The sequence below is a fragment of the Pomacea canaliculata genome, linkage group LG10 (genome assembly GCF_003073045.1).
Source record: "Pomacea canaliculata isolate SZHN2017 linkage group LG10, ASM307304v1, whole genome shotgun sequence".
NCBI classification, from domain to species: Eukaryota; Metazoa; Mollusca; class Gastropoda; order Architaenioglossa; family Ampullariidae; genus Pomacea; species Pomacea canaliculata.
In genome coordinates, this window is record NC_037599.1 from 10879893 (window position 1) to 10903535 (window position 23643).

General features: G+C 44.1%; 1 protein-coding gene across 1 annotated transcript in view; it reads left to right on the plus strand.

Annotated features, from left to right (window-relative positions):
* LOC112573239 overlaps positions 1-20688 on the plus strand; it is a 48575-nt gene extending 27887 nt beyond the window's left edge. Inside the window, 1 exon segment of the mRNA XM_025253430.1 lies at positions 3-20688. Within this exon segment, the coding sequence (XP_025109215.1) occupies positions 3-3209 (3207 nt within the window). The 3' untranslated portion in view covers positions 3210-20688.
* Positions 20689-23643: the final 2955 nt, after the last annotated feature.

Here is a 23643-nt window from a genome sequence, read left to right on the forward strand (position 1 = left end):
TCCCTTCACTTCCCCAGCCCCTCCCCATGCCCGGCTCCCTCCCAGGTCCCAGCCCCACCCCGCCCACTTCCAGCAGCAGCAGCGGCGGCAGCCAGATGCAGTCGCAGTCGTCTCCCTTGGGAGTGCTTAATCCTGACGCTTACTGCAGTCTCTGCCGTAAGGAATTCTGTAATAAATACTTTCTGAAGATTCACAACGCAAACAAGCACGGCTGTTCCTTCGACGATCTGCCTCCGGAGGCTCATCTGCTGGGAGACATGGTGGAGAACCGGGGCTTCGTCGTGTCGGGACCTCCGCAGTCCCCCAAAGAAAAGCATGATATGCACCAAGTGCCCGGCCGCTCGAACCCTCCACCACTCACCAGCATCAGCCACATGGTGACATGCCGGCTTTGCGACAAGGACTTTCCCAATGCCCACGCCTACAAACTGCACCAAATAGCAGAGCATGGCAAAGGCTTGGAGGCGTCACTTCCGGATCCACACGAAAACAGCCTGCCCAAGCCCGACTCGCCCTTAGAGCGCAGTGCCCACGACACTTTTCTCCGCGCTTCGGTGGACGCCTCGGCAGCCGCGCAGGCGGCTGCTGCAGCAGCACACGCGGCTGCCGCAGCTAGCATGGTCTCCATGCCCCCTGGCAGCGGGGGCTCTGGCTCAGGGGGCACGACGATGTTTGGCAGCATGGTGGCCGCCAAGCTGGCAGACCGTGTGACTTGTGATATATGTAACAAGGAGCTGTGCAATAAGTATTTTCTGAAAAATCACAAACTTAAGATGCATGGCGTAGATGTCGATGGAACGGGGTCCGACAAGGTGCAGTCGGCGGGCAGAAAAACACCCCAACAGCCCTCTCCTACCAGTAAGCATCAGCAGCCACTGAACATGAGCGTCGGGTCTAAGCCGCCTATGGGTTTGATGCCAAAGCTAGAACTCCGCGACTTCCCTGACTACAGCAAAGACTACAGGGACTACAAGATGATGAAGGAGTTTGGAACATTTAAAAGCTTCCCTGATATGCCCTCGTATCTTGCAGATACCATTGGCAGTGACTTTTTCAGGCGGTCCCAGCCGCCCTTTAAAGGCTTAGATTTCAGTCACCCAATCCTCCCTCAGGGTCCGGTGGACTGTCCCGCAGCGGATGAACTAGTCAAGATGGGCATTGATCCTGAAGCATACTGTGAAATTTGCAAGAAGGAGTTTTGTAGTAAATATTTTCTTAGAACGCACAGGTCGAATATTCATGGAATCAAAACCGAAGTTCCTGAAACAGACAGAAACAGATCCAGACCATCATCGTCTTTAAAGCAATCTAACGGCAATAAACTCAACATCAGCAGCAACAACAACAATAATAATAATAACAACAACAACAATCTTAACAACAATAATGGTAGTTTTAGCCTTCATTCGTTTCCCATGCCGGGATTGGCTATGGGGTACGGCTTAGACAGAGGGAAGGGTGGAAGCAGCTACCCAGGACTCAACGGAGGCAGCGGGCTTCATAGTAGTGGACTGGGAGGTAGTAGTGGGCTTGGAGGTAGTGGTGGACTGGGAGGTAGTGGTGGACTTGGAGGTAGTGGTGGACTGGGAGCTCGACTAAAAGACGGCTTCGAGAAGCACACATGGCGCTGGAAGGAGCCCGTGAACTCCGCGCGAGTGACCTGCGACATCTGCAACAAAGAGGTGTGCAACAAGTACTTCCTGCGGACCCACAAGCAGAACAAGCACGGCATCGCGCCTTCCGACAAGTCTCTGTCCCCGACTATGAGTGGTTCACCAGTGCCCTCTGACGTCGATGCCTCCAGCAACACGTCCAGTCAGCCAGACAACTTCCTAGTGGACAAAGCCACTGGAGTCATGCCGAGAATCGAGGCTTACGGTGCGCAGCCTTCTGCTGACAAGTCTCCTAAAATGCTCGACCAAGCAAAAAGCAGAGGGGATGACGAGAAGTGTCTGTCCATGGCCAGCAGGAACGGAGCTCACAGCGGTACCAACTTCAATTCCGCCAACAACAACAGCAGCGGCAACTTCCCCACGTGTCACTTGTGTGACCGACAGTTTAAGAACACCCAATGGCTCACAGCCCATTTGATGAAGGACCACTCTGAACTGTGTGACTCTGAGGCTGTGGACATGCGGATGATCCCGCCTGTACCGCGAGGTCTTCCAAGCAACGCGGGTGGAGATGCGAAGGTGTGTCGGGTGTGTCAAGTATCCTTCCCCAGCGAGCTCAACTTGCAGCTGCACCTCTTGCAGGAACACAACGCCCATGTCATGCTACAAGATGAGGAGGATGAAGAGGCTAGACCGGAAGGCAGGAGGTCCGCAAAATCGCTGTATGAGAAGAACTATAATTCAGGATGGCGATCGCGCGGTCTTGGATACCGGAAGCGGCTCGCTCTGACCCCTAAAAAGCTGAAGATGTACGTCTGTTCTCTGTGTGACTATCAGACGAGTTGGCATTGTAACCTCGTGACCCACGAGAGGGACGTTCACAGATTAGCGGCGGAAGAATGCCGCTACGATGCAGGTCCGATGGAGGTAGAGGAAGAGTATACGGACTCGCTGGAGAACCGCTTTTCCTCGCCCCGTAGGATGTCTGGCGGTTTCCCGCCAACCGTTAGCATGTACAGATGCGGGCTGTGCACTGCACGCTTCAACACGCATACCTTCTGCCGCGTGCATTTGCAGGATGTCCACATCCACCTACTGAAGGACTTCATTGTCCGCAAACAGGTGAAGTCTTGGAGAAAGCTGCATTGCCCGTCTTGTCGTTTCTCCACGCGCTACTATCGCCGGCTTCGCAGTCACATGATCCAGAACCACAACCGCGTGATTGCGCCGAACAACTGGTCGTTCGGTGAGGTGAGATTCGCCGCGGGCGGAGGCGGCAGCGGCATCGGCAGGCGGCGGGCGGAGCAGAACCCAGAAGAGTCGTCATTCTTCGCGTCCTACAGCAAGACGGAGGCGATGGGTCTGGCGATGGCGCCACGTGGCGGCGAAGACTCGGCCGCCGAAGACCTGGTGCAGCAGACCTTCCATCGCGACGTCGTCGTTCATCGGAGCAGCAACAACAGCCGCGACGCCACGTCGCCTACGTCGTCGGTTGGAGACGGCAACTTCCTCTCGACAGTGGCCTCCACGCCCGCGCGGCCGAAAGTGCACGACGCCGTACCTGTGTCCTTTCTGCTGAGCCCCATCGCACCTTGAAAAAAAGGCTTCCGACAGGTAGCTGGTTGCTCTGGCCTGACACTAGCATCAGGTATGTCGATTGTGTCACACCTCTGCCTGCAGCCCGGCGCCCTGTGACCCTCCCCCTGTTCGTGTTGTTATAATCTTTGCAGGACTTTGCTCTTGTTGCAAATACGAGATAATTTATTACACGACATTCGAAACCCCTCAACTCCGCCCCCACCACCACCACCACAACCCCCTTACTCGCCACGCTTCCTGCAACCACCAAACTCCACACTTTATTTCCTGCCTACGTTGACTGACTGCTCTTCAAACAATAAAACGGGGGGTAAGGGGTTGAGTTCATGTACACCTGGCCTTCCAGATGCTGAGCAACGTGAGTCCGGCGAGAAGGGCAGAACTTATTTATTATTGACACTTTGAATGAATTCGTGTTGGTAGTCTCGGAAAGTGGCGCTGTGGAAATTGAAATTCTCCGACGAACAAGGCAAGAACAGGAAATAAGGACGAGAACAGTCATCTGTTAGTGTCATCCTGGAAGTCAAATGATTTTTTTTTTTTTAAAAAGAAAAACCACGCAAAACAGACATAGGAGAAGTTTGGTCTTCAAGGCGAGGACCATGTGTTAAACTTGTGTTTGAGGAGGGGTAAACCCCCCGGCGTGCGACCACGTGATCCGTGCTTCGTCATGGCAGCCACTAGCGCCAAGATGGAGGGAAGGGCGACATCACACATCCCCTCCCCCCCCTGACCGCTGGGACAGGCGCAGACAATGCGACCACAGAGAAGCTGGTTGCGGACCTTGTCTAATCTGATCAGGCTGTTTGAACTGAGTGTGCGATTGCCGACACTTCTTCCCCGCGATAATTTATCACTTCTTCTGACTTGTGTTCTGGAGGAGTGATGATTTGTACATGTTTGGTATGACTTTTTTTTTTTTTTTTTTTCGTTCAGAGTGTTTTCTGTGTGTGAAAAGACTTGTTTTCCAAGCATTACCTCAGGTACCATAATCATTGATCATTACCATTATTAATATTATTACATTATATAGATGTGATGCCTAGATCCACAAATATTTTGTGAGTGCAATTCGGAGTTCTTTTATGGCAAACCTTTAAATTCATTGTTTTTAAATCGATATATACCAGTCTATTCCTCGTGTTTTCCACACTGTACCTTTGTTTTTTAGCAAACAATATTTCTCTCGGAGATTTCTTCCAAAAAATCCCAGAATATTTTCAACATATTTTTTGTAACCTCTCCTTCTTATGCAATATTCCACAAGCTCCAATGTATTTTATCAGACATGGATTCTCACCGTCTTCTGGCTCCCGGGAAAGGTTGGAAACTTGAAATGCACCATAATGTGAAGGCAGCATGCATTAAACTATACATGGGCTGTAGGTGAGGCATGACAGGCTACAGAATCTCAGTATTACACTTGATGTATTTTGATAGAAATTTCTGCATTCTTGAACCTGGAAAGGCAGAATGATTTTTTTTTTTTTTGAAATTGTGCCAGAAGCCCCTTCTCATCCCATAGTCACACCATCGCAAAATAAATAAACCATGACTTTAATGTGGTAATGCGAGGGGTTTGTATAATGTCACCATTTCTTTTGTTTACTTGTTTTGTTGCTTACATGGCTGAAAAAAAATTCCAGCCACTGACAGTCAACAGACTTGGACTTTCTCGCCAGCAGTGCCAAGTCAAATGTAAGAAAGTACTGCAATTAGGAATTTTCTGTATACTTTTTTTCTACTTTCAAAATTTCGCCAAATCTTTGTAATATAACTAAGCAGAGGTCATGTGACCTCAAGCCTATTGTCCTTCCTCAATATATAGTTCCAGAGAAAACTGCCACCTCGACACCAGAAGGCCAGACAATTTTACATTTTTATTTGCATGTATGTTTTAAAGAACTTTTTGGGATGGAGATAGAATGGATGATGAAATTTCTGTTTTTAATTTTTTAAATTTTTTTGTTGGCAGCAGGAAAAGCAAATTAAGTGTTTTTACTGATGAAAGACATTCGACATTCATTATCTTTTTTTTTCCTCTCCTTCTTTAGTCCTTTCTCCAAATGGTATTCTTGCGTGATCATGTAATAAACACAATAATGTGATCTTAAGCTTGGGAGACTATTTCTAGGATTGTTGTGAAACAATGTATGCCTATGTATACAGCATTTTCCGCGTTTGACAAAGTGTGTATTGCTGTACAAGTCCTGTGACTGGCCTGTTTATTGTAAACAAATGACAAAGTTGGATCTGTATATAGCTTAAAATAGAAGACAAATCACCAAACGGTTGCCCTGCAAAGCAGTTCGGTTTTTATTCCAAAGGTTATAAATTTTGTTTCCTAGTCTTGACGGTCTTTGAAGCTTCTCACTTGCTTGCAACTTGCACTGCACTTTACACTTGTCGAGAGTGGCCATTCATTTACTGCGTTGCATCATCGTTGTGTAGGTAGCGCTGATAAGGCTAGCAGCCCCTCCGAGCGACCCCGGGGTCACAGTGACACGCTTCCAGTAGCCCTAGCGCTCACTACAGCTTCTCCCAGAATCCGCTGCGGAAAATTCCTGTAATTACTGTTCATGAAATATCAAAACTTGAAAAGTCTGGACAGAAGAAGGAGGCTGGTACCGTGGGCAGCATGGCCTTTGTGCTGGGAATAGCAACGGAATGAGAGAAATAATTCAGCGACAAAAGACAGAACGAAATTACTCCTTATTTAACCCTTTAAACCTGGCTGAGACAGATGTGATTACATAAGATTACTTTTGCCGACTGGCTTTTTATATTTCCTTTAAAAAAGTTTAAATTACAGACTAGAAAAACTTTGGATGTAGATGTGTCCATCGAAGTGTAAGCATCTTACTGTATGAAAAGTGTTGACATTTTTTTTTTAAAATCAAATATCAAGGGGAAAATTATATTTCTTCAGTCGTGCAACATTTTTTAATCTGTTGTCTTTTACCTTTGGGGGGGGGAGAAGGGTTCACAGTTTCCTAGTCTCGTCCAGTCTCTGAAGGAAGATTATGCACTTTTTTGTCGGATACCGAGGCCTTGAATAAATGATTTGCAAGTCGGTCTTCCACGTGATTGCAACATACCAAACGCCATCATTAACGCCTTTGTTTCTCTTTCTTACAACAGCGCCGATCTAATCTTCCAGCTCCACCCCACCAACCCCGTCGTTGACCTTCCTACCCACGTTTGACGAGGATGGGGCTTACCCGTATTGAGAGCGAGTCTAGGCTCGGGCTTTCCCCCCACTGTTTCTTTCCTTCCAGCCCAAATCGACATTTCAAAACCCTACACAAGGATGGGCGAAATAAGAAAAAATGTTGGCTCGATTGTCGTTGGCGTTCTTTCCTTTCCCCCTAACTCCCACATTTTATTTTTCTCAGAAATCCAGCGCAGCGAGGCAATACTTACCTATACCATCAGGTGTTTGCAACGGCCAATAAGAGTTTTGTGTTGTGAATGACGGGACTGAAATACCCGACATTTCCATAAATAGCATGGTCTTTCACAGCCCGGGTTTGCTGTGGACGGTGTAAAACATGATCGGTAATGTTTGTTCCAATATTAAAGGGCAAGAGTTCTTTTTGGTTCATTTTTCCCCTTTCCTGTTACACCTAACAAGTAGAGTGGTAAAAATATTTTTGTACTTTAAAGTCTAGAATTTTGAACAGCGAGTGTGGGTAGTGTACAGGGGTAGGGCTACCCTCTTCTTCCAGATGCTATTCCGCTGACACAAGAAATCATTCCCACACCCAGCTTCGACAGACATATAGTTCTCTTCAGGTCTGCAGCAAAATCTCAGTCTTAACTTTATGATAGTCCAGGCTGGTGTATGACAGAAAACAGATGCCTATTCCTCCTCTTTGTTTTTTGGTCGAAACTTTTTTTCAGAGGGTTTTTACCTTTTACAATTCACTGGTGTAATCGGAGGAAGGTACAGACTTTTCGTTGTTGGGATGTGAAGCTGTGTACCAACCCCGTCCTGACTCGCACAGAATGCGACAATAAAGCCGCCTTAACGAGGAAGGTCCCACGTTAGGTATTCACCGAGCTTACAGCCCCACAACTTCTGGTCGCGCTTGAAGGGCGATAGGCAAAACATTTTTTTTTTCTTTCCGTTTTCTTTTCACGGTCTTGATAACGGAGACATCGAGGCTGCTTTCACCTTTCACCCCTTACCCTCTATGCTTCTTTCTGGGCTTTTAGCTAGCAGGTAGAATATGCCACCCAAAGATAGGTGCCTAGCTTGCCGCCATTTGTGTATCCTCTCCCTAGGGAGCTTGCCAACTTAAGTGAAATGGCACGTGCATCCCTAACGCCGGGATGAACGTGGGACGCGCGTTACAAGTACTAAATGCCTCGCGTGTGAATCACAAGAGTCGAGTTACTGGGTCACGAGCCAATTCTTGTGCGAACTTTAAAAATGTCAGTACAGGTAGATGTACACCCTACCTAGTCATCTCCCCACATTTATTGTCTTATCCTCCAACCTTCCTGGAATGTTTTCTCTGCGCAGTTAAAGCAGTTGTGCTTCAATTTATTTAGTGTATGTGAGGTCAGTACTACTTAGTACAATACATAAAATTGTTGTTGATGACTGTGTCCGATTTTTTTTTAAAAGCTAATACAATCGGAAATAATATTAGAGTGTGAAAATATAAATATGTAAATATGGCCTTGATGTGGATGTGAATGATTGAGGATGAAAGAAAGTGTTGATAGATAGATTGGAGAGGAGATATTTGCTGGGTATGTAATTAGTTTGTTGTGGGGTTTGTCTGTTGGAAACGGAAGAAAAAGAATGAAGTACCGCTGTAGTGTTCAGACTCTTGCTATCTCATCTTTTCGTCCCATGCGCATGCGTATGACCTGCGGGTCATTCACCCTCAGAGAACAACATCCCACGTGCTGCCAACACAGTCTAGCTTAGACATCCTCGGTTAGCATCCTAGGACAAAGGTTTACAAATTTTCTTAAACCCGTTTTGACTATCACATCAGTCTCTCCGACCCACCTCTAGTATCATCATCGTCGTCAAGTATCATCAGACCTACCCACACCCCGAGTCCATCCTTTCTCGCCTTCCTTTTTTTCTAACTCAACATTTTTGTCGATGATGGTTGATTGACGAGCTCCAATGAACCCCCCACACCGACAGTTCAACAAGCAAGAGCTTGGCAATGTTCAGAGGATTTGTGGGAGAAGCTGTTTCCTAATCTGATAAACAACTTAGCCATTCGGTTTTTTTTTCTCTTCCCCCAGCGAATAATATAATTGAAAAAAAATATGGTGTTCTTATTGATACCTTATTACCAAGAATGCCAGTGTTGTGATGAAGTATTCTATGTGTCGTTTCACTTTGCTGTAAAATATGATAATATAATTGTTGTTTGATATAATAATCTAGTCTTTCCTGGCGGAAGGTCGCCAGTCGACCAAAGCATCCCAGTATACGTAAATAAATAAATATATATCTATATACACACAAAAGAATGAATTGGCCACTCTTTTACCTCATGTCTTGAGTTCGACAGCATACAGTGAGGCAAGACATCTTTATGCGTTCATTGTGACTATTTTTTTCGGAGATTCAGATGATCACATTTTTTTTCCGATCACGTGACAGGTAGTGTTAGTATCTTATTTGATGTTGTGCATGTAAATGTAAACATTCACCTTTTTTTTTTTTTTTTTTGCTTGACGGAGACTTTGGGTGAAAACTGTACATACACGTCCAATGGCGAAAACATTTTGGAGTGCATTTTTCCACTTGTCTCTTTTCTCTCTCTTTCTCTTGGTCTTTCTCCTTCACTTTCCCCTTCCCCTATCACGCTGAGTGTCTGTATTTTTTTTGTAAAAATTCTAAGCAGTTTTCTTGTAGTTATCGCTAAAAAAAAACTTTGTCAAATAGGCTTACTTGTCAAATGTTCACACTCTCCCCCAGATGTCACAATATGTGCATAATATTGGCTGAAATGGTGTCCAGAAAACCACGTGACTGATGCCCCTGTTGTCACCTGCTTTGGCCGCTTCCACTTCCCTGCGTCTTCTTCTGTCTGTCTTCACCCCTACACACACTCACCATGATACGTTCCTCTACATTTGCAGATTTCAAACGGGGCAACCCTGAATTTGTATATGTACATTACAAAGTGTGACTTGTACATTGTATATACTTGCTACTGGAGCAGGTGGATTTTTTCGGGGGGTCGTCATATTTGTGTATTTTGTCTCAATGTCGGATATGAGTGTCCATGATTCCAGTAAAAGCCTTTTTTTGGGCTTTTGTTTTAATTTCCTTTGGTCACTTAGTTCTAGGAGACGTGAGTATTTTCACGAAACATTTGATGTACATCCAGCTACAAAGATCAGCAATTGTGGGGTCACCTGCAAGTAGTCGGTACTCAATACTCATTTTGAATATGTCTTGCCTAACCAGTTAGCATTATTGTTGCAGTCGGAATGCCGCAAGCCTTCTTCTTTCTTTCTTTTTTTTTTTTTTTTTTTTTTTGGCCGTTTCCCAAGACAACATTACTCTTGTGTGAATGCGTGCTGAGGTGGGCTGTATGTGTATTTTGCATGCATGTTGTTCAGTATGATTTATCTGACTTTTTAAACCTGCCACGTCGTGCTGCCCTCATCCCCTATCACCCACAACCCCCAACACACAGATCTTCTGTCATGTTTGGGGCGTACTCATTCCAAAAGCAAAAGAAAAAAAGAAAAGCAAGTTCATTTCTTTCCAGTTTTGCAATATTGTTATGCGCACATTATTGTTACTCGCGAACCTTGAGCGAGTGCTCTCTTCCTCTCTTCCCCTTCTCCCTCTATGGCTGACTCCACTAAACGGTCCTCACACACCCTTCACGCCTCTCCTTTCTCTTCGCCGTGTGTGGCCGAGGACGAGGAATGCATGAGAAGACCCCCCGGGGGGAGGGAGAGGAGAGTGGTAGTTGGGGGCGCTAGAAGAATAAGTGCTGGTGTTGATAGGATGTCATTGGGGCTCTGTGACATGCTTCAATACATCGTGACATCTATTGTTGTTAAGTATGACGGTTTAAACGCTTTCGACTAAATATAGGATAGTCTAAATGAGTTCTGGATCTTTCCAGCCACTTAACTGAAGTTCCTTTCTGAGATATTTAATAATAATAATTTAAAAAATATGTGGCAGTACGTTTTGTTTAGATTAAGAGATCTTCTAAACACCCAAAGCAAAACTTTCAGAGAACAAAATGAAGATTTTTAATCGTGGTTATGGTTGGACACACCCCTCCCCCTCCTAAAAAACAAAAAACAAAACAAAACTGATGTTATTCGCAAACGTGGTTGGTTGAGTGGGTGAAGAGGCGCCAGCGTTGAGGGAGCGACCCAGGGAGGGCCGTGAAGTTAATGTGCCATCTGCTGTTCCTCCTGTGTGGAAATGGCGTGCCGTCCTCACCCTGTGATCCCTTCCCCCTGTCCTGCCAGCTTCCTTCCCGCCCCAAACTTTGGCTAGCTGCTACTGGGCATTGTCATTATTCATTAATGATTGCACGCTATTAAATCTTCAATACCGTGATGCCCACCTGAGGCACACCTCAGCCATTTTGAACTTCTCTTTTTCTATCTTTCTCACTATCTCGTGTGGGCTTTTTTTTCCCCTCTCTCTCTCTCTCTTTGACAACAAACTACCTCATTCCAGACAGGTCCTGTCTGGAAGATGCATGTCTGCCCCCTTTGAAATCTGCCTTTATTGCAATAAGATTTCTATTTTCCACGTCTAATTTCTTAGTCTCGTGTGTGCCGGGCGAAGGCCACAGCCTACTCATTCAGGGAAACCATGCGACTAATATTGTCATTATTATTCACATTACGGTAACTTGTATTTGCCCGTTTTGATTATGTTTATTATTATTCTTATTATTATTGTTATTATTATTATTTACATTGTCGTGCATTTTAGCTATGTGTGTGACGTCAAACCAAACATTAATAACTTTGAAACATATGTTTGCAACCCTTTTCTGTTATGAAATTATGTGTGTGCATGTTTGTGTGTGTGTGTGTTGCATATTGACTATAAAACACCGGGTGGTTACACATCGTCATACACTGCGTACACAGAGCTTTGTGAATGCGTCTTCCCCCTTCTGAAGACCTGAGAGACCGGAAGTGCAGACTGCAATATTGTAGTCCACCCGGCTCCTACAAAGGTTTAGGTGACAGACATGGCGATATTCCGCAAACACTTCAAGAAGATTGTCTTTCAGCCAGTTACTAGAGCTGTACTCAAGTCAGCAGCGTGGAGATGACAAGGGAGTGGTACCCGCTATCCGAGGGGTGGGAAAGGTTGACCTTTATATGATTGAGTAGTTTGTTTACACATCCTTGCAGGCAAAGGACCGGTAGACCTGTAAATATTACTCTGGTCGTTAGACAGGCATACGGTGATAGTCGCAGCATGGAGGCGATGTAGGGATAAACTGTCTTTGCTATCTTTCACACCGAGCACGACAGTTTTTAAAGATGGTGAGACACGAGCGGAAGCGGACAAAAATGCGCGCGCATCTCGCAGAGCTTAGCGTCCCTCGCGACCTTCTCTGGAAAACGTTAAACAATCAGGTAACAAAAGCTGGGATGGGTGTGGAGGATCTTAAATGTTTCTATACTTGTGATTGACAGTTTTGTAGTGACAAGCCTGAGGGATGGAGGTGGGGACAAAAACGTTAAGGTTAAAGGTTATGCAGTCACCGAAATCATTTTCCAATCTTATTTGTGTAAAGACTCTTACAATTATTATCATAGTCACTCTGTCAGGCATTATGTCCTAATAATTCACAGATTCTGATGGCGCGTTAATATACTTTAAGCTTTTAAATATTTTCTTTCTTTTAGAGACTGCTTGCTCCTTGCATTTCACAAAATAATTTTATTTACAATGAACTTTTGCCCTATGCTCCACTGTAATTAGGAACAAGAAGAAAGAAAAAACTTTTGCGTTTTCTCAATTTTAGGTTTATGAGAGATAGCACATACTTTTAATTCAGACTAAAATTATTAGTGATAAGCCACTAATTACAGTGTTTGTAATAATATTTGATTTTTTAATTATTTTTCAGTTGGTCTAGTCTTTACGCTGCATGCGTTAAACCAGATTGAAAGATAAAGCAAAAACATATTTGTTAATTATGGTTTATTAAAACACACACACACACATGACTTAAACACTGCCCTGAGTTCTCCACTTCATTCGTTGGAGACAGCACCCGCCGTTTTGAAACCATTTTTTAAAAGGTTCAGATTGCTGTTTATGCGAGGTTGTCCGCCGGCTGTTATACATTGGAACAACCGGATTGGAACTCTTTTTTTTTCTGGAGCTGGCCAGTTCTCTAAACATCTTCCCAGTGGCGAACACGATCCGTGGGCTTAAAATATGCCTCAGGCCATTGTTATAGCTATTCAAAGTTGGCATTACACACGCCAGGCCAGCGATGAATCGTCGGTTCGCGTGAAGAAACGACCTTAGCCACCCGGCCGCTATTTTGAAGCAAAGGTGTGCGGTCTTCCAGAAGGGGGCGTTTAAAGTTGGATAGATTAGGGTTTCATTCAAACGGAAATGAAATTAAATAGTTCCACGAAGCCAGCATTTTAAATGTCAATACGGCCTTTTCTTCGTTTGTAAGCTGGCGGCGGGGAGGTAGGGTGGATGGGGTGGTTAGAACGAGGACGGGTGGGTGGTTAGGTTTTACACTCGTTTTTGACCTGACGAGGATGAAAGAGGATATAGGATCGACTTTTTAGTGCGAAGCCAAGTTGCTGTTATTATTATTATTATATTTAGACAGTTGGCAATTGAGAATAATTTTATAATTAAAATGGGATTTTTTTTTTGAAAGCTGTCAAGCTTCTTTTCACGACGAACTTTTAGTGATTGGGACTATCTTAACTGAAATATGTGGGCATACCTTTAACACACCCTGTCTCGCTGTAGGTCTGCTTATAAACCTGTTTTCATTCTTTTCCTCCATCCCCACCTCCACTGAGAGGGAATTTTTAGTTAACAATATCAGCCGATGCTTTTCGGGAGAAACTCGCCTTCATGCATTTGCAAGAAAAGGTTTCTCATGAACGGTGGAACAGATGAACTAACAACAAAGATTTTTGGGAAAGATAATGTTAGGCAAAAGCATTTTCTTTTTAAAAATGGAAAAAGAGAGAGCAGGTGGTGAACTTCAGGTCAACACTGTCTTCTGCTGTACATGCGATTGAAAAGCTAGTTTCACTACTGGAATTCTAAAAATAATTAAATAAATAAAACAAAAGAATAACATTTTTCCCGTTTTTGAACGTGTGTACCACTCCACGTTCATATATTCCCTTTTCATTTGATCTTCGCCACTTCAGTTACTATTGACCGGCTTGCAAGAACTATTAAGAATGAATAGATATGTTTTTCACAACTGTCTTTTTTCGGTAGTGAAAGCAAATCAGACTTTAATGTTTTCTGCGCTGAGCTCCTTGCTTCGACACAACCACCGCCCACGGAGAAAACTTTTTTTCCTTCTTCTTCTTCTTTTCTCTGAAAATGCATCCTTCTGTTTCTGCCGGGCTTGCTCCGCATCCATTGATCTGTTTCCTGTCTACAAACTACCCGAGATTATCTGTAAAACCTGGCGTGCCGCCCTGTAAGGCAAACGCACGGCTTCTGAGGTTGATTTCTGTTCCGCAAACACCACGAGTACAGTATGTACAGTATGTACACCATCCGCCACTGAAGGGCGTACTCACTACAGTGACGTGGCATCACGTGGTCAGATTTAACCGGAAGCGTCCAGGCTTCGCAGCCTCGTAAGCCAACTCAGTTAATGACAGCACCGCAACGGAAATCTCTGAGTGCTTTACGCCAGGGAGTGGCTGCCAAATTAATAACGGTCATTATTTCCTTTTTGAACTTTAAAGAGCTTCCCCTCCTAGTGCAAACCCGGCTACCCCACTTGACCCACATGCTAGAGAGTTAGACCCCATCGTAGCCCCTATTACAATCCAAAAATCTGTATTTTTTTTTTTTAAATAGTTGGTGTATTACTAGGTCGCAGTAGCACAATTTCGACTTCATTGAAATGACACATGACTCAAGAGTCATACATGCATAGTATGTTGATGGTGGAGTGAGTGTGTGTGTCTCGAGGGAAGGGGTAGTTTCATTCTTTTTCTCCTTTTTAACTTCTGTTGAAAGGGTATGGAGTACAGAACTTGAATAGACTGCTTGACAATGACAGAAATAACACAAACCATAGCAAGGTGGTAGTAATACTTGGACTCTCTCCTCCCTCTCTCAACCATACCCCCTCTCTTTCTCTCTCCATCCCTTCACCAGCAAGGTCAAAGGTGAACAATGGAAGAGACGTGTACAGTGGACGTAGTAATGGTCCCCTTGGTTCTCGCCAGTCATGCTCCATAGAAACGATTATTAAATTCATTAACACGCGCACCAAAGCATCGTACCAGTTCGTGTATGACTTCTGATTCAAGCCCCACACCGACTCCCTCCCTCCGACACCAAACACGGGGCAAAAGACATCCGACCAAACAACATTCGTTATAGTGCTCCGGGTGGAGGCACTGAAGGGAAGCCGTGTAATTAGGAATCAAAAACCAGACCCTGAATAGGATTTCAGCTCCAAAAATTAAAACGTGGTTTGCGTCGCCCATAATTCATTGGACAATCGTCGGCGTGCGAGGGCATTGTGCGGGGCTGAGCTGTGTTTCGCGTCAGAAACAAGAATCAATTTTTGTGGGGGGCAATTCCCCAAAGCGTTTTTGATTTTGTCAGCAGGCTGCAAGACGAAAAGTGAGTGTTTGAACTATTTACAAAAGCTAGTAGGGGTGTTGGGAGGGTGGAGGAACAGTGTTCTCGCTTTTATAACCACCTTCTTTTATACCATAGATTTTTTTCTCTCTGTCCCCTCGGTTTCATTTTTGTGGCTGGGTTGCATCAAAAGTAAGGCAAAAACATGCCACGTGACTTGCTGATTCGTCTTTTGGGGGTCTCTTGCCTTCCTACCGTCTGACAGACTGCATAGCGGATGTGCACACACACATACATGTGAAAAACTCACATGCCAGCGGGGGAGGAGGAGAGAGAATTTGTCATGTAGTAGACACAATCTCTAATCATGGATTTTATCATCGAAAATGAACGTTACAACATTCACCAATCGTATCATTATCATAAATAAACTCGTGACATCGCCATCGTCGCCCGTCTCGTTATCAACAGACATCAACATTTCCTCTCCTTCTCTTTCTCTCCACGGTTCGATTTCAACCCCACGCAATTCAAGTTCACTTTGCGTGACCTCTCCTGTAGCCGGTCCTGACATGTATGAAAAGCGCTTGAGTCGAAAATCATAACCATAAATTATGAAATGTAAGCTGCAATTTTTTGGCCATGATTTTGTGGGGCGGTCCGCCATTAAAAGCAGAACAATGGTCGTCACATGCTAGGTGCACGCCCGCGGCACTGCCGGCGACTTCAGCTGACGTGCAGCAGGCACGCCGACCTCACACGTCTGCTGCACGCCGCCGGCCAGCTCAGGGGGGCTACTTTCAAGTCTTCCTTTTCCCACAACAATCTGCCTGTTGATGGATGTTTCATCTTTGTCCTTTCTCTTCCCATTGGATGCTCCTCCTCATTAATATCAACGGTGCCGGACTTTTACTGGAGTGTTATCGCTTAGGTAATTTATTTTAATTTTAATTTTTAATATAAAAAAATTGTCTCCGTTAGGTCCGTCCTCTATTTACATGAGTCAGGTATGTGAGGTTTATGTTTTGATTTATATTTTTCTCTGAGGGGACGAAGTTGTAGCCGGACATCAGAACTTTGCCGGTGTTCCCATTAGTGAAACTAAATTACACAACTAGTTACGGGAGATGTGGGGTGGATTGGTGGGTAGGGGGCAAAAAGTACCCTTTCTCAGGTAGTCCAGATTCCGGATGACAGACACAGCCGAGGACTACCGAGCCGTCGACAGGACGACTTTCTTGCGAATGTTTATTTGGATTTCGGGACGATGACTCCGACGAGCTTGTCCCAACGGTCAGTCTGCAACAAGATAAAAAATATGATTTTTTTTTTTAATGACTTGGTCTCCTCTTCTGTAAGAGGCTAAAACGGTTCTGCGGGTTTTTGTGGTTGATGGAATGATTTTTTTTTTCAAAGAGTTTAGTGTGGGGTGGGAGATTGGATGGAAATTAGACACTGTACTGAGGGTCCAATCTATCGGGGCACCTAGTACAAAGAGAGCGCGTTCGTTTAGAGCCTTACGGCATGTCCCTTCTTCGTTGCCCTGGGGGAAATAAAGATATTTTTTCTCTCTCTCTCTCTTTCTCTCTCGCCCTCTTCTCGTTCTAAAGCTTCGCAAAAAGATAGAGAAGAGCGGAGTGTGTTTGCGTGACACTTGATCCGTGCCGGCAGTTTGTCACAACCAATGAAGTTAAACGGCCGAGACATGAAACTTCTCAAGCCGCAGTGCCCCTACCACAGGGGCATTGTGCCGAGGAATTGTGGGAAGCGTCTGCTGCCCTACCTTCCCTCCCAAACCTCCCGTTATAGGGCAAGCGCATGCAGAATAATTCCACTGGGCTTTGGTCGCCCAACATCTGTAGTCTGAATACGTCTGCGTCTTAAGTTTCCTTTCTTGGCGCCCTCCCCCTCCTCCTCAACACTCTACCCATCCTCGTATCCACCACCACCCCTCTCTCCACCCGCGAACAATGTTAAAGGACAGGACAATTTCTGTTGAGAAAGTGAAAATAAGACGACCGTTGCCTTCTACTCCAAAGGTCTGATAACTAGAATGACTGTACCAGCAATTTGCGCATTGTACTCTAGTTTGCCATCAGTCACTGCGGTCACTTTTCTTGCCCCTAATTAATTTTATCTCCAGCCGTTCGCATTTTATGTCTTCAATTATTGTCCTAGCTGTTGTCGGTGTCAGCCTCGCTTTGACTACATGCAAGTAACTGTTAGTTGGAGTACTATCAGCTGTTGGTGGTAGAGGGAAGGAACTGGACACGATTTTCCCCCATCCACTCACCCCCGGGGTTTGTTGGGTTTTTTTTTTTTTTGACAGCCGATCCCCCAGGCGTCTAACATTCCTCCGATTACAATGGCGCCCTGGAAATTAATCTACTCCTTATTACAGCAATTAAAATGGCGGCGTGGGACTGATTGTGAAATTGTTTGTAAAGTTCAACAATGCGTCACTCGACTGCAATTAGCGCGTGGTGCGTGCGGCTTGACTTTACAAGTGCAATAAGACAAGCCTCGAGATAGTGTAAACAGGCCAACCCCTCCCCACCACAACCCTAGTTCCACTCCCCCGCCGTTCCGCTGTTATTCATTCACTTATATCTGTTTCAAAGTTCTAAGGCAGGACTATGCGCTTGGCACATGCTCTACAGAGACTCGCAGTGGCTGGTGGTTAATGATGACACGTGTAGCAGTTTGCTGAATGCATTTAATTAGTGCCGTTGTGTCCTTTGAAGTCACGCACTAAGCGGTTGTTAGTCCACTTACACGCCATGTTTTGCTAAGCTGTTGTCTGGTTTGTTCCTTCCATTCGTACACTGCAGTTGATTGAAAATCAGGAGAGGGGAAGGATGGACAAGTGGGAAAATAACCGCCATTGTTCAAATCATCAGTATAACATATTAAAGAAAATACAGTTTTCATGTTTCTCAGTGTAATACGCATACGCATACGCACGTGCGTAAGTCTTTAAACTGGCTTTCGAAACCCCTAATCAGGTATTATTGCCTACATTATGTCTGAGTGTGTGCACCCTGCCCTGTTCTATCATTCTATAAAACAACAGCTTCAGATGGTGACCAATATCTCTCTGGACATAAAGGAACGCGTGTCTGGCCGGCTAGCTCGAGATGCGAGTCTACCAACTCACATTCCAGTCACAGACTGGTTCTCGCCGACAGGAAAAGACTTGCAGGAGCGAAGTGTCCAGACTGCAGGAGAGAAGGCAAGTAAATCGGGCCCCAGATCTGGCCAGACATCGCTATGTCCGAGGGGATCGATTTTTTAATCCGTGGCCCTTCCATAAAATTACACAGCTCAAGCCTATCACAGCTTTGCCCTTTCGAATTTGGCCTGGGGCCAAGGGAGCGCTAGCTTTTGCCGCGGGCCTTGTAAAATGTAGGACTAAAGGTCTCACAGTCACTTTACCCCAGAGGGCATTTGTAGCTGTAGTGATTACCTGACTGTGCCAAGAATTTATTATTATCATTATTTTTTTAAAATATGTTAACCGATAACTTTTTCCCGAATTAGCATACTAATCGTGTCAACTGGCAAATTAGGATCCGAACCTGGAATGTGCTGGGGTATACATGGTCAATCCCAAGGTGTTGGGTGTTTGCTGAATTTTATTGCGACATGTATGACGTGGACTAGGTACAATCCAAGTCATTGTTGAAAGCAGTTTTAACGACCTGGGTTTGTTTACACATATGCCTCACCAGATGACGCCCCGTTTTGCACCACAGCTTCGTGTTTATCCAAAACACAAATTAAATGCACAGGCGTCTGTGACTGGTCGTGACACACGAGGTTGGTTAGACCGAGAACCGCTGAAACCCTGGCTACCTCGGGTACTACTTTTGCATCACGTCGCACCATTAGAATGGGGACAGGCACGAGTCTGGATTAATACGCCCGTGTCCACTAGAGCTGAGAGGTGCACAAAAAATTAGTTGGCCATTAATTAATACATAACTATTAATAGCCATAAGAAACAAGGACGAACTTTACATGAAATAGTGTGTGGTGCATCTTTACTTTGATTCCAAGTTCACAAAGCTTTGTGTCACAGCAGTGCATGCCCCTCCCCCGCCCTCAGACAACGTCCATGATTGGGTAATGGGTAATGAGTAATGATTAATGAGTTAACAAAACACGCTTTGAATCACAATTTTTTAGGTTTTAACACATCTTGGGAAAGATTACTAGAAGTCACCTGTTGGTCTGAAATCCAAATGTAAAAGACTTTTAAAAGTATGCGGGATAAAATAAGACAAACAATAATGTCGTCTTCATAACCTTTAACCTCCAAACTCAGCAGCAGTCACCCTCTCCTGGCTTTTCTCTCCACAGCATGGGCGAACCTTTGAGTTAATTTGGCATACAGTTTCCATGGAAACACTTTTGCCAAACTTATTCAAAAGTTTGTCAGTACTCGTCGGGTTAAGAATGTTCTTTATAGAAGCTGCTTTGTTGATATACCACGTGACCTTTGGTTATTAACATTTTAAAATGGCGCCTTGCAAGATATTGTATCATTACCTACATTCTCCATTTCCAAGTTTAATTTCGAAAAAACTCCATAGATAATATTTATTTATTTGTTTCGCTTGTGTAACAGTGTTGAATGATCAAAAGACTTTTATTACAGAAGTGATGAAGATGATCGTTTTTATTAACCGCAGTCTTGTCGTCTGCTAGCAGCATGCTGTGTTTCTATATCTGGATTTTAACAAGCATCGGTAGAGTCTGGTGCGACTGAGATGAACAAGAATGGTTGAGTCAGAAAGAAAATACGATAATTATTTCCGGATTTTGTTTCCTCCTTTCAGTTGTCATGTGTGAATGTAACTGGTTTATAAATTTGTTTCACGTTCGATAGCCTCGCACGTTGAGGATTATTATCTTAATTTATAAATGCGTTTGCTCGTCATGTGCCCATCTTTGTATTGATTGTCAACTGAAGAAAGTTTTCATTTCATTCATTAGAGATATCGATGATAAGCCTTACAAGTCCTTTGTAACACACTAACAAACCATTGAAATGCATCAAGTGTGATATCGTGTGATTTCCTTGCGCTCTCTTCTTCTAAGAGATAATAGCACCGCCTTCATCCTCCCCGCCTTCTCTCTCTCAGTCTGTCTGTCTGTCTGTCTGCCTACCTGCTTCCAAATCGTCTATATTTCTCTGGGTTCCCTTTGTCAAATGTCCGACAAATGTAACATATAATAGGAATATTATCCATCTATATAACTGCGTGACTGTTTGCTGTGACATGTTTTCTAGATTTGTTTATACATTGGTTTGTGTGTGCGAGTGTTTTATTTCTATACAAATTTTGTTTGTTTCGTTGTTTTGGCATTCCTGTGGTTCTTTTTTTTTCTCTCACCTTTGCCCTTTGTAACGTTAAAAGCCAGCCATGGTGCCCCACGTGCTGGGTTTTGAGTTCTTCAGTAAAAGTGTGAGGAGACGAGGGTTTGCACTCTCTTCTGTTGAGACTTTGCGGGTTTCAGTGTCCACGAAATTAACTTTGTACCAACCAGCTGTCTGCAGCAACATTTCCATAACCATCTGCCATTACTGTCTGGTATTCCGTGGAGTGAAGATTTTGAGCCTGTCCTATTATGTAGGGTTTTTGAATGCAATAAACTCTTCAAAATCAATGCACTATGTGTGTCGGCGGTTGTTTTTGCCAAAGTGGTTTGAAACGATTATGCCAGTGTGTTTGTGTGTGTGTTTGCGAATTATTTTTTGGGACATATTTTTGTGATGTGATTCTCACTCCTTATTTTCATTGCTTTCTCCATCTTTACTTTCCGTTTTGTTTACTTTTTCTGTAATTTGTTTGTATGTCAAAGCTCCGTATTCGACAGACATATATTAATGGGAACCAAGCATATTAATATGAAATTAAGGATAGCTGAAAATAACTTGTACAAGATATATCATTTCAACACCAATCGATATCACATCTTTTCATAATTCTTTAATAATCAAAAAAATATTTACAACGTATTTATTAAGGCAAAAGTATAAAGTGTTGGGATCAATCACCTCGCAATGTCACAATCGTTCGACAACAATTTGTCGGCCACGAGAGAAATCAGGGTTGAAATTATGGAGGAGACGACATGACACCTGTAACTAAGATGTTTTGCTAAAGTCAAGGTGAGAGATAACAGGCTAAGAGACAAAAGATTTAAATGTCATGTCACTGCGCGTAGAAAGAAGACTGTGACCTATCCCTTGTGGTCAGCTACTCTACCTGCCTGTTACCTGTAGAAGAAGGGATGGGGAAGGGCTGCTACACCCGGACTTCGGGGTGCGACTGTCCAGACTCCTGACAAGGATTCACACTGCAGACATGAAGACAACACTGAATGTACAGGCGACAGTTTATGAGTTTCTCAACATCTCGGGGCTCGGTCGGTGTCTTGCGAAGATCCTCCTAACATCAAACTCTGACAATGGACATCCATCATCTGCAACATCCAGACGATAAACCTCCGATGACCGAAAGGACGGCTTAGGATGGTGAGTGCTGACTTGAAGACAAACACTTCTCAGTTCTGGTGTCCGGGGACCTGGAGGTGAAGGCTGCAGCATGCCGGGAAGGTGACATAACTTACCTGATGATGGAGTACAGGTGAGTGGTAGCAGCATCTCTTGAGCCACTGGAGTCCCGTCTGTCAGCTCTTATATTTTATTTACTTTTGTTTGTTAGTGTCTTCAATTTCGATGTAAATGCGAGCCTATCTGCTCCCTTTTTTAAAAAAAAAAAACAAAAGGCTGAAATGAGTCGTTGCTATATTTTGTTCACCATATGATCAAATTCCTGAAAGTTGTATTTCACAGTTATGAACATGATGATGACCGGCTACAATATTCTAGACAGCTAGCAAGGGTGAGGATGAACGTTCTCGCACCTTACAAAAAGCGAAACAGTTATAACAGAACTACATCGTCGTCAAGCTGGTCTGACTGTGAGAACACCTTGGCAGAGATGCAGACGATACTGGCGACGCAGGAGGTCAGGTCACAAAGGTCACTCAGCAGGTAAGCGTGTTTAGTTCTCCTCTCAGTCTCCATCCCTGTTGACTGTTTAATCAACGCTGGTTGAGTTGTTTTAGAGGTAGGCTAAACAAGCAGACCCCCCATCCTCCACTCCTCTCTTCTTGAAATCGACCTGCACTCAAGCAAGTACGTCAGTTTCGCTCGTCAGTTTCACAGTCTCCAAAACTTCAGGGATGCTAGGTCAAGGCCAAACTTCAACTGCAGCCCCCGGATCATGCATCTTCAGTCCACTTGGACTACATTTCCCCACTTGGCGGGGATTCAAATTTGAAGTAGGCTGGTCATAACAATACAACAAAATAAAAGACAAATATTATTTGAAAAATTCACATTAAATTATTTCTAATTTTCGCAAAGCATATCACACTATCAAGAGGTTTGAACAGAATTTACATAACATAAAGTAATTTAGATAACATAAAGTAATTTAGATAATATAAAATATGGTGAAGCATGTTCTGCTTCAGCTTCAGTTACTGCCAGTCTACTCATCAAATCGCATGTGTGGACCTGAGAAGCTGAGAGTCCATTTTCACCCCAACCTTCCCCACCTCACCCCTCCCCTCCTCCACTAAATCGACGTTGACTTGACTGTCTACCGTTGGTCTCTCCGGGAGGGCCTCTTGAGAGGTCGCCTCAAAACGTTGATTGAATAAAGAGACAGGATATCCGCTTAGCTCCCTTTGTCTTAAGTTCCTTTTCATTCTCTTGACCACTGATTGCATGTCTGGGCCCACGTTTCCTTGTGCGTACATGTGTGTGTCTGTGTGTGCAATATTTCCCAAATAGTTTCTGTAACATAACCCTCAGCAGTCGCCTTCTCAATATTTTTGCCGTGATAAATAAATGTTTGAAAGGAATGCAATAAAATACAAAATATCTTTATTAACCCTTTCCAGGAAATTCTTTTTTCTGCCAACAGTAACATGAGAACATCACTTGACATAAAACATTAACAGAATTTAAAGAGCATATACTGACTACACCCAATTCATGTATACATATACTCATATGCTAAGAATGACTTCTTTCTTATTATTACAACGACTCAGAACCGTTTGTGACCCAGCAAAAGGCCAACTGTCAGCAGGTACAATGATGAATCAAGTGGACGGGTGAGGCAACCTTTGAACTTTTATCTTCCTCTGATCCGGCGTTGACTAAAACAAACAACAATAGTTACACGAGGCACATCTATCTTCCATGGCTGGCTGTGTCACGTGGCCTGTGGACAAGGTGTGGTGACATCGCCAGTCACATCTCCAGGTACATCAACAGAGAACGTCTTTCTCTCGTCTTTCATCGTACAGGCAGAGGAAAAAAGTTACGAGAGCTTTCATAAATAAATTTTTGAGATTATCTATGCAGATTATGCAGAATGACAGGTAACCCAGCAGATTCACATACTGAAGGGTTCACTGACCTACTGCAGTGTCCAGTTCTGTAAATGTGTTTACATCCCAGAACACTTAAATGTTCTGTGAACGTCCGAGTGTTCGGCGAGTGCCAGTATTTTCTAGAACAACTAAGTGTTCTGTAAAAGC